The 16,226-nt window shown below is 35.0% G+C and overlaps 1 protein-coding gene across 1 annotated transcript in view; it reads right to left on the bottom strand.

Moving 5' to 3' along the window:
- The window catches only part of DIAPH2 (diaphanous related formin 2), an 880,788-nt gene that overhangs the window by 401,689 nt on the left and 462,873 nt on the right, over positions 1 to 16,226 (bottom strand). The window contains exon 26 of the mRNA XM_058441333.1: positions 15,733 to 15,862. Within this exon, the coding sequence (XP_058297316.1) occupies positions 15,733 to 15,862 (130 nt within the window). The remainder of the gene's footprint in view (positions 1 to 15,732; positions 15,863 to 16,226) is intronic.

Raw genomic sequence — 16,226 nt, 5'->3', positions numbered from 1 at the left:
GTTTTGAGAACAGAAATATAGACAGAACACAAAATATAAATATGATAATGGTTTGATTCTGCTAGACACTTTGTTTTGAAATCTGGACTGGCAGAATAAACATTTCCTTTCTATGTACTTCTGTTCCAGGAAAGGGGTCCCGATGCAGACCCCAAAAGAGGGTTCTTGGATCTTGCGCAAGAAAGAATTCAAGGTGAGTCCGCAGTGCAAAGTAAAAGCAAGTTTATCAAGAAAGTAAAGTGGTAAAAGAACAGCTACTCCATAGACACAGTAGGACGTTCCCAAAAGTAAGAGGAGGAATGCATCTACCCTAGGGACAACGCTTATATATATGGGGAGATGTGCTTTGCTAAAAGGGTTTGTGATACAGGATTAACTTTCTTAATCACTATATTTTGCAAGAATTGATATTATTATCCTTAAAGCAAAATTAGGAATGCCTTTGTTCTCCAGATATCAGGACATCTGGACACTCCCGAGTCTGGGTCTGTTTAGTAAATATTATTATTATTTTGAGACAGAGTTTTGCTCTTGTTGCCCAGGCTGGAGTGCAATGGCACGATCTTGGCTCACCACAACCTCTACCTCCTGGGTTCAAGCAGTTCTCCTGCCTCAGCCTCCCGAGTAGCTGGGATTACAGGCATGCATCACCATGCCCAGCTAATTTTGTATTTTTAGTAGAGACGGGGTTTCTCCATGTTGGACAGGCTGGTCTCGAAGTCTCAACCTCAGGTGATCTGCCCACCTCGGTCTCCCAAAGTGCTGGGATTACAGGCGTGAGCCACCGCGCCCGGCCGGTAAACATTATTAATTTGTTCCCTTAACCCTAAACGTCTAAAGGCGAGGGATACCTTCCTTTCCGGGAATGCAGCCCAGCAAGTCTCAGCCTCATTTTCCTAGCCCTCATTCAAAATGGAGTCTCTCTGGTTCAAGTACCTCTGACACTTTCTTCCAAATTTAATTGAGATTATTGGATCTGAAATTACAGCTTACTCTAAAACTTTTACTTTTGAGCGTTCATAGTATGACACTGCTGATACTAGAAATGAAATCTACTCAGGGAATCGTGTGGTTAAAAAAAAGATATAGATAATTTCAAATTATCATATATCTTGTATACGTGGGATATCTGCATACAAATATTACTCGTTTTTGCAATTTTTCTCCCTATCGGTGGTTCCCTCATCCACTACTCATGTCATGATGCATACATATTTAAGTCCCACATTTTCCAGAATCTTTTCTCTCCTTTCTAGTCTCACTGCTATGGCTCCTTAGCTACTGTTAATAAAAGGGAGATTCCAGATCATGGAGGATTTTAATTATAAAATAAGGTTTGACAGTACAATGAAAGAGTTAAAATTGTATCCGTAAATCATTTTTTCAAAAATGTCTTTTAAGGCTAAGCAATATGTGTCTTTCTGGAGGTTAATTCTATGCCAATTATTGATTCATTTATTAAAGTTTATTTATTAAAGATCTGTCAATACGGAGAATTCTGTAACCTGCCTTGCTGCTTTTATAAAACAATCATAGAGAAAAATTTAAATATCAGTGATGAATTCTGTATAGTCCCTTCAGATAAACCATACAATACTTCTGGTACTGGACCAACTGTAACTCAAAATTAGTTGGTTATCTACATGCCGATGGAGTTTATAAGGTGCATACTGAAATTTCACTTTTCTAGGCTTTATATTGGTAAATAGCATTTCCCAAGTAAACCAATTAGCTGGACTGGCATTTGGCTCACTTATTTCAGGAAGAACTGCTGTCTAACATCATTGCTAACCGTGCAAAAGTGTCAGAGATATGCTGCTCACCGCCACATGTCAATGGTGTCAGGCCTTGAAAGATGTTACACCAATCATTACCACAAACCACTTGTTTCCTATCCACTTGATCTGTCCCATGTTTAAACTCTATCCACTTCCTGAAATCACTTGCTTGTTTTAATTCCCTTCAGAATAATTATATTTCAGTGCATGCAAATATAATCAAAATACAGCCATATACATCAGTCTTCCTTCTTTAAAAAAAAGCTGCTAGTTACAAGTAGGTATTTTGAGCGTGTTTTAAAGAGACTTTTATTACCAAAAAGTATGGTGAGACGCATATAGTAGAGTCTCAAAGCTGCAAAAATGGTGTCTGTTTTCCTCAGTGCATTTTTCATAAGGATGCCAATATTCTCAGACTTCTGACTACAAGTTATTGTAGCAAAGATTCACAAGGTAAATAATAAAAATAATAATGTACATTCAAAAACACACAAATTTCAAGGTGATAAATCTTTGCATACTTCCAGGTCCTCTAAATCCTGGAACACTGTATAATATTCCACATTTTTTTTTTCTTTTTTGAGACAGAGTCTTGCTCTGTCGCCCAGACTGGAGTGCAGTGGTGCAATCTCGGCTCACTGCAACCTCTGCCTCCCAAGTTCAAGTGATTCTCCTGCCTCAGCCTCCTGAGTAGCTGGGATTACAGGTGGGCACCACCACACCCGGCTAATTTTTGTATTTTTCGTAGACATGGGGTTTTACCATGTTGGTCAGGCTGGTCTTGAACTCCTGACCTCGTGATCCACCTGCCTTGGCCTCCCAAAGTGCTGGGATTACAGGCGTGAGCCACCGCGCCCAGCCTATTTCACATGTTAATCTCCAAATAGTTATGTATGGGATTTTGTGATAATCAATAATTTATATAGAGAAGCAAATAATTAATACATAAGCATCTCACCTATACCACCTGTACTACTGCTGAGGATACAGTATAGTTTGATTTTTTTAACCTTTACCAAATTGATAGCTGAAACTTATATTTTATTGTTTCATGCGCACTTCTTCCATTACTGGTGAGGCTAAATACTTTTGGAATGTTTTTCCTACGAAAATGTTCTATCCATGTGCCATTTTCCCATTTAAGAGTTAAGAATCATTTCTACTGAATTTCTGAGTAACCTGAGATATCAACAATTCATTTTCCTCCAAAGAATATCTATTCAGTGTGTTTTCTAATGGTAAAAGATACATGAATAAGTGCACAGATTAATTTAAAGCATACACTTACTTCCAGAGAATAGATAACTGAAGAAAACTGACACATTTAAACCAAGGGATACAAATGAACAATTTAGCAGCTGCAGTTCCTTATACCAATAGCGTTAAATAAAGATGTGGTTAGTTGAGGACCACACCCCTCAAAAAGGGTGTGCAACAGAGATGATTATTCTTTCTCCTCATCATACTATTCTCTGTGGACACATAGAAGGAAAAATCGATTGAGTAAAACCCTAAATTCTAAAGACAGCACTTTTATATATTTAAGAGATTACTGAAGTTTTAGAACAAAGCAGTATTTATAAGATGTCATTAGATATTTCTAATTATAATAATCTTCCCATTAAAATATGGACATTACCAAGGTTTAAACTGCTTTATCAGTTTATATTAAATTTATAACTAAAATTTTCATATTTTATATACTTTTGAATTATGTTTTTGATATTATTGTCCATGTTATAGTGGAAAGAACAAGAGATACAGAAGTAGAAAAAAATATTCGCTCTTACTAATTGTGCGATCTTGTGTACTTTACTTCACTTTTCTGAGCCTCAGTCTCCTTTTCTATAAAACCATGCTTAATATAATGCCTGGCACTTAGCCCTTTATAAATGGTAGTGGTTACTATAATCACTATTAGGTATCAGCAAATGCGTAATTAAGAAACAGTACTGAGCATAAACATTAGCTTCAGGTTTTCTGCTACAAATTCAAGCAGAATCTACTCCTTTAAAATGCACATAAAAGAAAATTTTTTTGAAGACCTGGCTTTCTACTTGTTTATCATTTTTATTAGTTATTATAATAATCTTTTATATTCATACCTTTTTTATTTGCCCCTAAACTTTTACTATCAATTACTTAGACTATTTAGTTAATACCATATGCTTTATCTTTTCTTCCATGTTTATATGTGCTAAGGAAAAAGATATCCTAACAAAATAGGATATTGGAAATTTTATTATCAACCTTTAAACGGGGGACAATGATTCTTCCATGAAAGCTTAGAGATGTCATCCAAAATAACATGAGCCTTCATGATTATGTTTTTAGTCTTATTTTTTAAAGTGTCCAAAATGGAAAAGAGTAAAAGAATATGTAGAAAAACTAAAATTAATAAAATCATACATTATTTCAGAAAGCTTTATATTTTAACTTGTGAATTCTAACCTTCATTTTTTTGTTTGTTTGTTTTTGTTTTTTTGAGACAGAGTTTCGTTCTTGTTGCCCAGGCTGGAGTGCAGTAGTGCAATCTCGGCTCATTGCAACCTCCACCTCCCAGGTTCAAGTGATTCTCCTGCCTCAGCCTCGCAAGTAGCTGGGATTACAGGTGCCTGCCACCTCGCCCGGCTAATTTTTTTGTATTTTTAGTAGAGACGACATTTCACCATGTTGGCCAGGCTCGTCTTGAACTCCTGACCTCAGGTAATCCACCCTCCTCGGCCTCCCAAAGTGCTGGGATTACAGGCGTGAGCCACAGCGCCTGGTCTGACCTTCATTTTTTAAACTGGACTGAATAAACAAAATCTAATCAAAATCAACTGGAATTAATATCCTCATACTAGCTTGAATAATAATTATTTATATGTAACACCTTTTTCATATGGCATTTTCATATTGAATATCTAATTTTCCTTGCATAACCTCGAGGGATAAGTAGCCTAGATATTACCATTGATATTTTTCAAATTAAGACAATTTTTGTACAAATGAGGAAATAGGCACTGAGAGGTTATATGGCCAAACTATGTCCAAACAAGTAGCTGGTGACAAAGTTGGAACTCAAATGTGTGTATCCTGATTCTCGTCCCTGGACATATTATTTCTAGTGAATACGTCTTTCAGATATGACTATACCAGAATCTTTTGCCACAGAGCTACTAGTTTCCAGTAGAAGTCAGGGTTTTCTCCTCACTACTTCAATGAATCTTAAACTTAAAATGCCAGTGCTGTTGTTTGAATGTGTCCCCCAAGGTTCATGAGTTGGAAAATTAATCCCTACCGTGGAGGTGTTGAGAAATAGGGCCTTTAAGAGGTGATTATGTCATGAGGGCTCTGCCCTCAAAAATGGATTAATATGGTTATCACAGGAGTGGGTTTGTTATCACAGGATTAGATTTGTTATAAAAGTGAGTTGTACTCTCTCTTGTTTCTCTCTCATCCATGCTTATTGACCCTTCTACCCCTCCACCCTTCCGCCATGGGATGAAAGAGCAAGAAGCCACTTGCTAGGTACTAGCACCTTGATATTGGACTTCCCAGCCTCCAGAACTGTAAGAAATAAATTTATTTTCTTTAGAAATTACTTAATCTGTGGTATTTTATTATGGCAATGCAAAACTGGCTACGACTGCCACCTCCCCTCTGATCGTTTTACATGAAAATACTGTTAAGGAGTTTGAGTCATATAACTTTGGCACAAGGAAATGTTATATTTGCTAAATTTGTCTCATCAACTTGTAGAATCCAAATTCCAGCAAAAGATGCCAGTTAATTTCGAGAAATCACAACAGCAGTGGTACTGCCCATGACTTGGTTGTGTTCAAGTTACACTCAAAATGTGTAAAAAGTGGAAAATGTGGCGTGTTGCTCAGGTAGCTCTGATACTGTTTGGTAACCTCCCCAATCCCTAAGCCCTACATCTCTTAAGCAGGCTCATCCTTATTGATGAATATATCAGAGGGATTGGTGGTGATGAAAACTACAATAATGGTAACCAAGTTGATTCCTGGATTCCACCTATTTCCATAGTGGTACAAGGGAGTCTCCATTCAGGGCATGATCCAGCTTTTCTTATGATTCTGCTGTGGCAGCAGAAAGCTAGTTCTTTCTTCATTTGTCTTTCTTCCTTCTTCTCTTACTCTCACATCTCCCCCCTTGACAATACTACTCAGTATCAGTACTTTAACCTCTTGTATCAAGTATGTCCCTGTGTTTTACTTCAGGAGTCAATCAAATTAGAACATTTGATATATGAATATTCACTTTTTAACTAACAAGCTTAAATCCACAATGAGCTAAAGCTGACTAATATTCCCATATATTCTTTTTACTGACATTGAAGCAAAGATAAAATAATAAAAATGACAGCAGCGACAGGTTATTGGTGAATATTTTAGGTCAGTATGTGCCAAGGATTCAATGACATATAAGACAGCATAATATTGACAAGTATGATATAGATTACCATGATCTTCACGTGGTACATAATGTGGTTGGTGGCTCTTTTTCTTTCTTCTTTTTTTAAAATAAAGTACACCTATCCACTCTTAGACTATAAAAAAGGTGTTTGGATAAAATCTTTAGGAAACATACAACTTTCTAATAATAATTATTTAGAATAACATCAGATTAACTCTGACAGCAGCTGCCTATTTACACTTATACAATGCATGTGATCACTGTAACTAAGCATGGGTAAAAGCAAGAGGACCTTCTGAATTAAAATGTAGTACCATCCTCACTATTCATATTACACATATTAAAAATCTGAATGACTGGCTTTTAAAAACCGCTTGGTTGAAGTAAAACATATACTAAGAAAAGTGCATGTCAGTGGCCAGCTGAATCAATCTGCAGAAACTAAACACACCCATGTAACTAGCATCAAGATTAAGAAACAGAACGTGACCAACACCCCAGAAGCCCTTACATTTTCCATTCCAATCACGAACCTACCCTAAGAATAACTATTATAATGACTTCTAAAATCATAGACTACTTTTGCCCTAAACAATCACTTTTAAAGAATATGTTTTTGAAGACATGGTTTTCTACTTGTTTAATGTGTAGGAAGTTGAAATTAAATATCTGCAAATATATTTTAGTTACTCCAAGCACTCAGAAAATTTCACTGTAGGGTTGAATAAAGAAAGCAATAAGGATTAGGTTAATGTTTAATAAGCACTCACTGAGCTGAATTTACTATGCCGACACTGTGCCATAGATTTTGTCTGTAACACTGTGACACAGATTTTGTCCTGAAAAAGCAGACTAATGATATCATACATAACTGAGAAAGCATCATGCCAGTATGCAGCCATAAATACAGAAACCTTTATACTATAGTGCAAGAGAGTACAGGATCAGCTAAAAGGTTCAAAGTATTATGGAGGAAACCGAGAAGCCATTGAAAGGTAGAATAGTTGGGAAAGCTTTTTATAGAGTGGTGGAATTTAAAGTGGGCCTTTAAAAAGATACATGAGGCTCAAAAGGACAGAGACAAGGAGGAGGCTTTTCAGATTGGAAAAGGCACAGAAGCCTGGGCTCTGAGACAAGGAGGGTAAGACAGATGAGCTATCATACAGTTCCCTAGCAAAAATAGATTTTGAGATGCAAAAGCTAAGGAACCCTGACAAAAACCTATATATGTCTATAAAATCATTGATTTGTGTTGAAAGAATTCACTCAAATCCAAACGGCCATGATCTCTGCTTCCTTTCACTGCTACCTGAAGATATTAATATTTTTACTCACTAGTTTCCTCTAGAAATGCAAATGAATTATGAAATGTTTATATGTTATGCATTGAAAACATTGTTTGGTAATGACTAGATTACCGAACAGCAAGAAGAAAACATGACTTTCTTTCCTAAGTCCTTTTGACATTTCACATTAAAAATACATTTTCCTGAGCTTATTTATCTTCCTTAACTGATGAATAAGCTCTAGAGATCTGCTGTACAACATGGTGACTACAGTCAATAATAATGTATTATACACTTAAAAATTTAAGAGGGTAGATCTCATGTTAAGTGTTCTTACCAAAAATAAAAATAATAATAAAAAAAGTCTGTGACTGTTTTAGACCTCTTATTTTTTCTCTTATTTTAAAGACAGTCATTTGTTTAGAAAAATTAGGAGTGACTTGATGAGAGTGAGGAAGAAAGAAGTCTTACAAACTGGAAAATTTATGTAGATAAATATGTATTTGATTCCCTAACATTTAACAATGTTCCCCTAAATTTTATAACATATTTATGGTGTTCTATTGATAGAGTACAATTCTTTCAGCAAAAATTGTTTAAGTTACTTGAAATCCTATATATGAAAAAAATCCAAAGAAAGCTGCACAAACAAGTTAACATTTTTATTAAAATAATGTAGTAATATGTATACTCAGTTTTACTCAGGCTGCTAAGATTTAAGTAAGGTCAATTCTACTAACATTTTGTCACACTGGTTTATTATCATTCCGTGCTTCTAAAAAGTTAGATTATAACTCAAAGCTTAAATCTGTTAGGAAACCTTAGTTTAATACTTTCTTGCATCTTAGGTCCTATCAGTCACTATAAGTAAAAGTTAAACGCTCTAAAAACAGGATTTTGTTCCACAGATTTTTGTTTTATAGATTATTAAAAAACTCAAAGATTTTTCAATGAAACTAATAGTAGACAATATGAAATTTTTTTTTTCAGGTATTAAACATAGATGTTTCAGCAGTTAGTTACATTTTACATTGAAACAGTCACTCCCATTAGGTCCTATGACTTGGTCCTTACTGTTCACCATAAACCTTGTGGTTTGGTGGCGTCCATAAGTTTAGGTCCTTTCCATTATTAACAAATTGTTTCCAATTTCACCATTTCCCTTGAAGAAGCAAAGTGTGGACTAGGAAATATTATTAAATACCGGTGTCCTCCTTATTCTAATTTACCTTGTTTCTCCTCTCTAATTTACAGCGAACAGTAATTTTCAGACTGTTACTCTCTATTTGTCAACTTCCCACAATGTCTTATTTTGAAATATGACTGCTGTACTAAAATGATATGCAATTAACTCAATTTAATAAGCATTTATTGAGCACTTCTATCTCCCTTCCAAGAACTGACCAGGCAGGACCTTGTTTAGCTTCCAATATCAGGTGCATTCAGGTTGGTATGGCCATAGATTGAACCCCTCCGACTGAGGTGCTATGATAGCACCGAGATTGTAAGGACAAAAAGAATACAGTCTTTGTCACTAAGAAACTCAATAGGAGGTACAGATAGAAGCAAATAATTAAATAAAAAGTGCAAATGTGGTATGTGCTCTATTACCAATAATGCTAAAGGGCTGCTGTGACACAGAGAAAGGAGTGGTTAATTCTGTCAAAATGGAGCTAGAGAGATTATGGACAACTACAGAGAAAGTAGCATTTATACTTCCAGTAAGTTTTTTATTTGGTCAGCATCTACTTTCTATATGTTTTCCAGTATGTGAGCACGAGTCTTTGTTGCATATTTTCGACCACAAAGGAGGTAAAAATGTGGATGAAATAGATGTAATAACTCTAGACAAGGTCTCCAAATGTACATGGACTCTACTGCCCAGCTATGTGATCGTGGGCAAGTCCTTTATCATTCTGCATCTCAGCTTCTTCAACTGTAAAATAAGTTTGGATGAAATGTCATCTTGGGTCCCTTTTATCAGGGACTAGATAATCTCTAAAGCTTCAACCAGCTGTGGAGTTTCTGGAATTGTTTTGTCTTTTATGTTTCTTCCCCCCAACCTTTTTAACTTTCCTATTATTTTACTTTTTTCTTTTATATAAAAAAGAAATACTACTATGGAATGAATCCATAGATTTTCCCCTATAACACTGCCTTTAATCAGAACTTTCATTGTTATTAATCCCGTGAAAAAGTCAGAGTGGATAAACAGCTAATCGGTAACTAACATGACATGGAAACATGGCAGATATCAACAGGTATAGTTGATTGTTAAAATTATAATAATTTATTTAATTCATAAAAAAGCACTGTTCAGAGGAAACTTAAACTAGCTTTTATCTTGTAGGATGGCACCAATTTAACTGAAGTGAAACCCATTTTGGATTTATGCAAACCTCAGGATAAATAATACCTTCAAATACGTTAATATAATTTCCACCTTTTGAATAGAATAGCTTTAATTACACTTTACTAACCATTTGGTTTAATACCTGGAGTCGACCTATAAAACAGGAGTGGTTTTAAATCAAACAGTAAAAAATCCTTAAAGCTGAAAATTAAAGTGACAGCCACAGGGGGAAAAAAAGACTTATCAAATATGTCTAGTAAACCAGCAATGTTTTATAAAATATATATCTATTAGATATAAGTTTACATATGTACATATACATACATATATATAAACTTTAAAATTAATCATTGGGGAAAAAAATAATTGTGGTTCACCAAAAAAAAAAAAAAATTCAATGTTTTAAAGGTATCAAAGTCTCTGCAACAACCATTTTCTTTCTCTAAAGACTAATTGGTATGCCAATCTTGAATGAAATGACCCACAGATTTATAATTTAACCAAGAATAAAATGACAAGAGCAATGTTATTTTATTAACTTTACTGGTAATAAAGTTACATTATACAATTTGCTTCTGAACTTCATACGGCCTATGACAATGTTTAAAAGGAAGTGATACACTCTCTTCCCTCACCTTGCCTACTTTCCTCCCTTTTCCCTGCAATAGTCACTAACTAACTGAGCAACAAACTAAACAAATAAATAAGTAAACTTAACCCAAAACAAAACTGCTCTCTAATTCTTCAGGCAATGCTTCATAAACTTTTCCCACCATAAGTACCCCTAATGGAAGAGAAGACTGAAAATACTCCTGTAGGGATCTGCTACAAGTGGGAAATTTCTTTGAAGTCATTTGTTTTATTTTAAAAATTAATATGGATTTTGAATTCTATTCCATAACACATATCTGTTTTAATGTAAAAATGATGTGTTTTTCTCCACTATCTTTGAGCTACAGAGGTCTAGAAAAATATGCCAAGTTTATACCATAGTTTTGCATCTTCCAAGAGGCACACAATTTTAGCAGCTTAGCTTTACAAGGAATAAATGTAATTATGATATAATTTTTTCCATGGAACCCACATACTTCTTTCTTTTTGTTTGCCTTTCACTTCAAGGTGATTTTTTTCCCCTTTGCCAGTAATGTTGATGCCTGTAATTTTAGTACTGAACTTAAAATAAATTTGGTGTTTGCTATACCACACAGAAAAGATCTTACTCTATCAAAGTAGGTATGTGCGTTCTAACAACACAAAAATATGGAAAAAGATATTGGTAGTAATCAAGTTGTTCTTTCAATATTAGCTATATAATTCATTAACTGAATTAGTTTTTTCTTATCTATATCACTCCAGTTTAAAAAAAAAGACACTCTTGTTTTTGTTTTTGAAGAGAAGGGGATCATTTTACAAAGAGATAGTCCATCAACAAATAAAATGAATCATATAGTGTTGACCTTTTTTGTTTTTTGCTATGTTATACACAGTCCAGAATGTGACAAAATGTGATTCAAACAGAGCTGAAATGTACATTAAGTAAACAAGACAAGTTAGACTCAAATACCAAGGAAAAGTATTTAAATATAAATAAGTGGTAATTGGCTTGACCTTTTACAATACTTTGTTTCTTCCTGCAGACTAATACAAAAAGTATTTTCTCCTAAGGCTTTAGTGAAAAAAAGAAGAAGAAAAAGGAAATACATTCTGAACAGAGATTTGGCAAATGACAGTCAGTTGTCTTAGAGTACAGGGCAGGTGAAATTTCCAGGCAGGGGATGCAGCATAAAATCATACAAAGAGACAGGATTATTATAAAGGAATAAAAATGGCTCAGGAGACTATATGTCTGGGTATACTGAAATGAGAACTAGGAGGAAATGAAAGAGGGATGCAAGCAGGCAGAATGTGCTTAAGATCTTTTTGAGTTGAGAATTCTCAGTCTGAATTTCATAGGGAAAGAAAAATAACTAGTCAAAATGATTCGAGAATAGGGATTGCTATGGCCCAAACAGTGATATAGGAAGAGGATTTTTGGCAACAGTCTTTTGAATACACTGGCAGGAAGAATGCACAAAATCAGGAATAATCAAAATAGAGCAGAGAGATTTTGCTCTTGAAATGGATTGGAAAAAGGAAGTTGGTGATATTACAAAAAATAAAAATGAAAAATAAAACAAAGAAAAAATATATAAAAGGATTTACCAAAAGCCCAGGAATAGGAAACAAACAAATAGAATTGAATATAATACATACTTACTGAGACTGGAGGAACTATAAGATATTTTATGATTGTTCCCTTCTAATAAGACAAAAGAAAGAACTATAATATCCTTAGTGGTATATCAATACTACCACTACTACTACTACCACTACTACTACTACTACTACGACTACTACTACTACTACTACTACTACTAGTAGTAGTAGTAGTAGTAGTAGTAGTCCAGCAACAGCTGCATACTTACTATGTGTCAAGCATATACTATAAACTATACCATTTTACTGGATGCAATGCCTATGTTAACTAATTTAATCTCATTGTTATTATTCTCATTTTACAGATGAGTAAACAAAATCTTAGAAGTTTAAATTATTAGCTCAAGTTATAGAACTAACAGGTAGTAGAGCTAGGATTAGAAAGTTACAGTGTCAGGCCTGGTGCAGTGGCTCATGCCTGTAATACCAGCACTTTGGGAGGCTGAGGCAGGTGGATCACAAGGTCAGGAGTTTGAGAACAGCCTGGCCGACATGGTGAAATCCCGTCTCTACTAAAAAAGTACAAAAATTAGCTGGGCATGGTGGCGTGTGCCTGTAATCCCAGCTACTTGGGAGGCTGAGGTAGGAGAATTGCTTGAGCCTGGGAGGTGGAGGTTGCAGTGAGCTGAGATTGTGCCACTGCACTCCTGCCTGGGTGAAAGAGCAAGACTTTGTCTCAAAAAAAAAAAGAAAGAAAGAAATTTATAGTGTTTAACTCAAAAGGCTGGGCTCTACAATCTACTTTTGTCAGTAGCAGTAGTGGCTAAAGTCTACAATATTATTGAATATCTCGCTACATAACTATATTATATATATATATATACACATATATAAATATCTATATATTTTTAAGTTTTTTATTGATACATAATATTTGTATACTTATGGGGTACATGTGATATATTGCTACATGCATAAAATGTGTAATGACTAAATTGGGGTGTTTAGGGTATCCACCACCTTGAACATTTATCATTTCTTTGTGTTGGCAATATTTCAAATCTTCTCTTCTAGCTATTTTGAAATATACAATATATCATTCCTACCCACAGTCAATCTATTCTGCTATCAAACATTAGCACGTATTATTTCTTTCTTTAATATTTTTTAAGAGACAGGGTCTTGCTCTGTCGCCTAGGCTAGAGTGCAGTGGTGTGATCATAGCTCACTGTAGCCTCCTGGGCTCAAGGAATGCTCTTGCCTCAGCCCCCGTAAGTAGCATGAAACTGGCTAATTTTTAAAATTTTTTGATGGGGGTGGTCTCACTATGCTGCCCAGGCTGGTCTCAAACTCCTGGCCTCAAGTGTTCCTCCCACCTCAGCCTCCCAACTAGCTGAAATTACAGGTGTGAGCCATTGCACCAGGCCAGAACTTATTCCCTCCACCTAACTGTATGTTCGTTAATGTATACATTAATGAACCACTCTTCGTCCCCCTACCCTTCACCTTTCCCAGCCTGTGGTAAGCATCAATCTACTCTCTATCTCTATGAGACCAACTTTCTTAGCTCCGGCATATGAGTAAAAACATGCAATATCTGTCTATCTGTACCTGGATTATCTCACTTAATTATCTCCAGTTCCATCCATGTTACTTTAAATGAGAAGATTTATTCCTTTTTTACAGATGAATAGTATTCCATTGTGTATATACATCACATTTTCTTTATCCATTAATCCACTGATAGACATCTAGGCTGATTTCATATCTTACCTGTTGTGAACAGAGTTGCAATAAACATGGGGTACAGGTATCCCTTTGATATGCTGATTTCTTTTTCTTTGGATAAATACCTAGTAGTAGAACTGCTGGATCACATGTAAATACCTATGGTTATATATAACATATATATAACTGTTGATTGAGGTATATATAAATACCTGTTGATTGATATAAGTGTGTGGTACATATTTATGTATAGTAAATATATTATATATAAATATATATATTTTCATGTGTGGCACTCTGTGTGTGTATATAGACATATTATTGATATACTTCTTTCCAAAATGTTGTAAAAATTGATTATACATGTTGAACAAAGAAAACTTAGAAAAAAAATTCTGGTAGAAGGCAATCAAAAAGTATTAATAGCAACAAAATGAGCTAATTTAATAACTGGTCTTTTTTTTGCTATATATATATATATTTCAAATTACAATACAAATGTTTAAAATGTTATTATTTCACATTAGCCACGTGTTAGTAAATATGTTTCTAGTCAGAAAGCTGTATTTTTAAATCCAAAGATAAATTCTTTAGAAGAGCTATTACCAGAAAGTTGCCATTACAGTTGTAATTTGTGTAATTTTCCATCATATTACACAATTTTTTGAAAACAATGAAAGAAAATAAATAATACAATATAATCATAGTTTGTCTTCTTGTGTTAGTTTGCTCCTTGGACCACAAGATGATACAAACTCAGTAAAATTAAAGAAATATGTTGAGGATTTGATTGACAATACCCGACTGGCTGAGATGACCACTGCACAATGTTACTCAAAGAATATTCTGGGTTTTATAGATTCACTATTTTTAACTTAAAAAGAAACTAACAGGTTTATATGGCTTGTAATAAACTTGAGAAACATATACGAAGTCCTTACCAAAAGTCCTCAGAGTTACAGAATGAAATTACTTCAGTGCAATTTCAAGTATAAGATTTATGGTGTACTTCTCTTATCTAAGAGGGAAAATGCACTTCTTCACTCACATAATCTCACCTTCAGCAAATGTTTCCTTGATCTTCTTTTTTTTTCATTTTTCAACCTCTTGCAAAAGTAGATAATACTTACCGACAAAGCTAATTGCCCTGCATTAAAATCTCAGAGACATTTTTGTTTCCAACATCCTGTTCCTCACAGGAGCCATGGCTTGTCTATTCTATCCCTTCAATGATGCTGTACTGCTTAACCACATCAAGACCAGACTCCTTAGCCTGACATTGAAGTCTCAGAGATACCTACCTGACTGCTCCAGCCTTAGAGTCAACCATTCCCTTCACTTGTCCTAAAACATTCTGCCACTTTGCCTTGCTCATGTTGTTTTCTGGAAAGCAAACCTCTTTTCCATGTCTGTAAAACCCTAACCTCATATTTCACCTTTGACCTCTTCCATGAAGCCTTCTCTTATCTACCCATTCAAGAGTACTTTCCTCCTCATCTCAACGACAGGACATTATCTTTTCCTGCAGCATTTCTCACATGCATCCTTATTTTATAACACATTTGTGTGTATGTATATATACACACATTTTTCTCATTTACTATATTTTAACCACACTCAACCAAAAACTCTCACAATCATTGCCATATAACCAAGAGCCCTATAGTATGGTTCCTTTGCAAACAATATCCACTTAAATGTTTATCAAATGAAAGTACAAACATACTATCTGATCAGAGAAATGAAAGCTTTAATAACGTAGCAGTGGTAAAAAAAAAAAAGATGTAAGACAAAATAGGTTAATAAAATGTGGTATGCTGTCAAATATAAGCTAATGGAAACTATTTCCCTGCTTTTATCAGTAAACAAACAAAAAATACTTTTATGAATAATGTTTACAGATTCTTTAATCGTTCCATTTAAACCACATAGGCAAGAAATAATCTCAAAGCAGTTATAAATCAATTACCTTTGCTTGCACTCTCTACGTGTTCCAGTTCTTCAGGAAATTTTAGGATATCTTGATATTTTTCCTCACAAATGTCAGCAATAAAATGTAAAAGGGTTGTTTTTTGATCCGCTGATTTAGTATCTCTGATCTGGAAGAAAACAACAACACATTTTTTTAGTAATTTTTTAGTAAATACATACTTTTTTAAACAAGTGAAATGAATGAATTTGCCAGGCGCAGTGGCTCACGCCTGTAATCCCAGCACTTTGGGAGGCCGTGGCGGGCGGATCACGAGGTCAGGAGATCGAGAGCACCTTGGCTAACACGGTGAAACCCCGTTTCTACTAAAAATACAAAAAATTAGCCGGGCGTGTTGGCGGGCGCCTGTAGTCCCAGCTACTCAGGAGGCTGAGGCAGAAGAATGGCATGAACCCAGGAGGCGGAGCTTGTAGTGAGCCGAGATCCCGCCACTGCACTCCAGCCTGGGGGACACAGCGAGACTCCGTCTCAAA

The sequence above is a fragment of the Hylobates moloch genome, unplaced genomic scaffold, assembly GCF_009828535.3.
Source record: "Hylobates moloch isolate HMO894 unplaced genomic scaffold, HMol_V3 SCAFFOLD_7, whole genome shotgun sequence".
NCBI classification, from domain to species: domain Eukaryota; kingdom Metazoa; phylum Chordata; class Mammalia; order Primates; family Hylobatidae; genus Hylobates; species Hylobates moloch.
The sequence above is the reverse complement of the archived record's forward strand: the minus strand, read 5'-3'. Positions and strand labels throughout refer to the sequence as shown.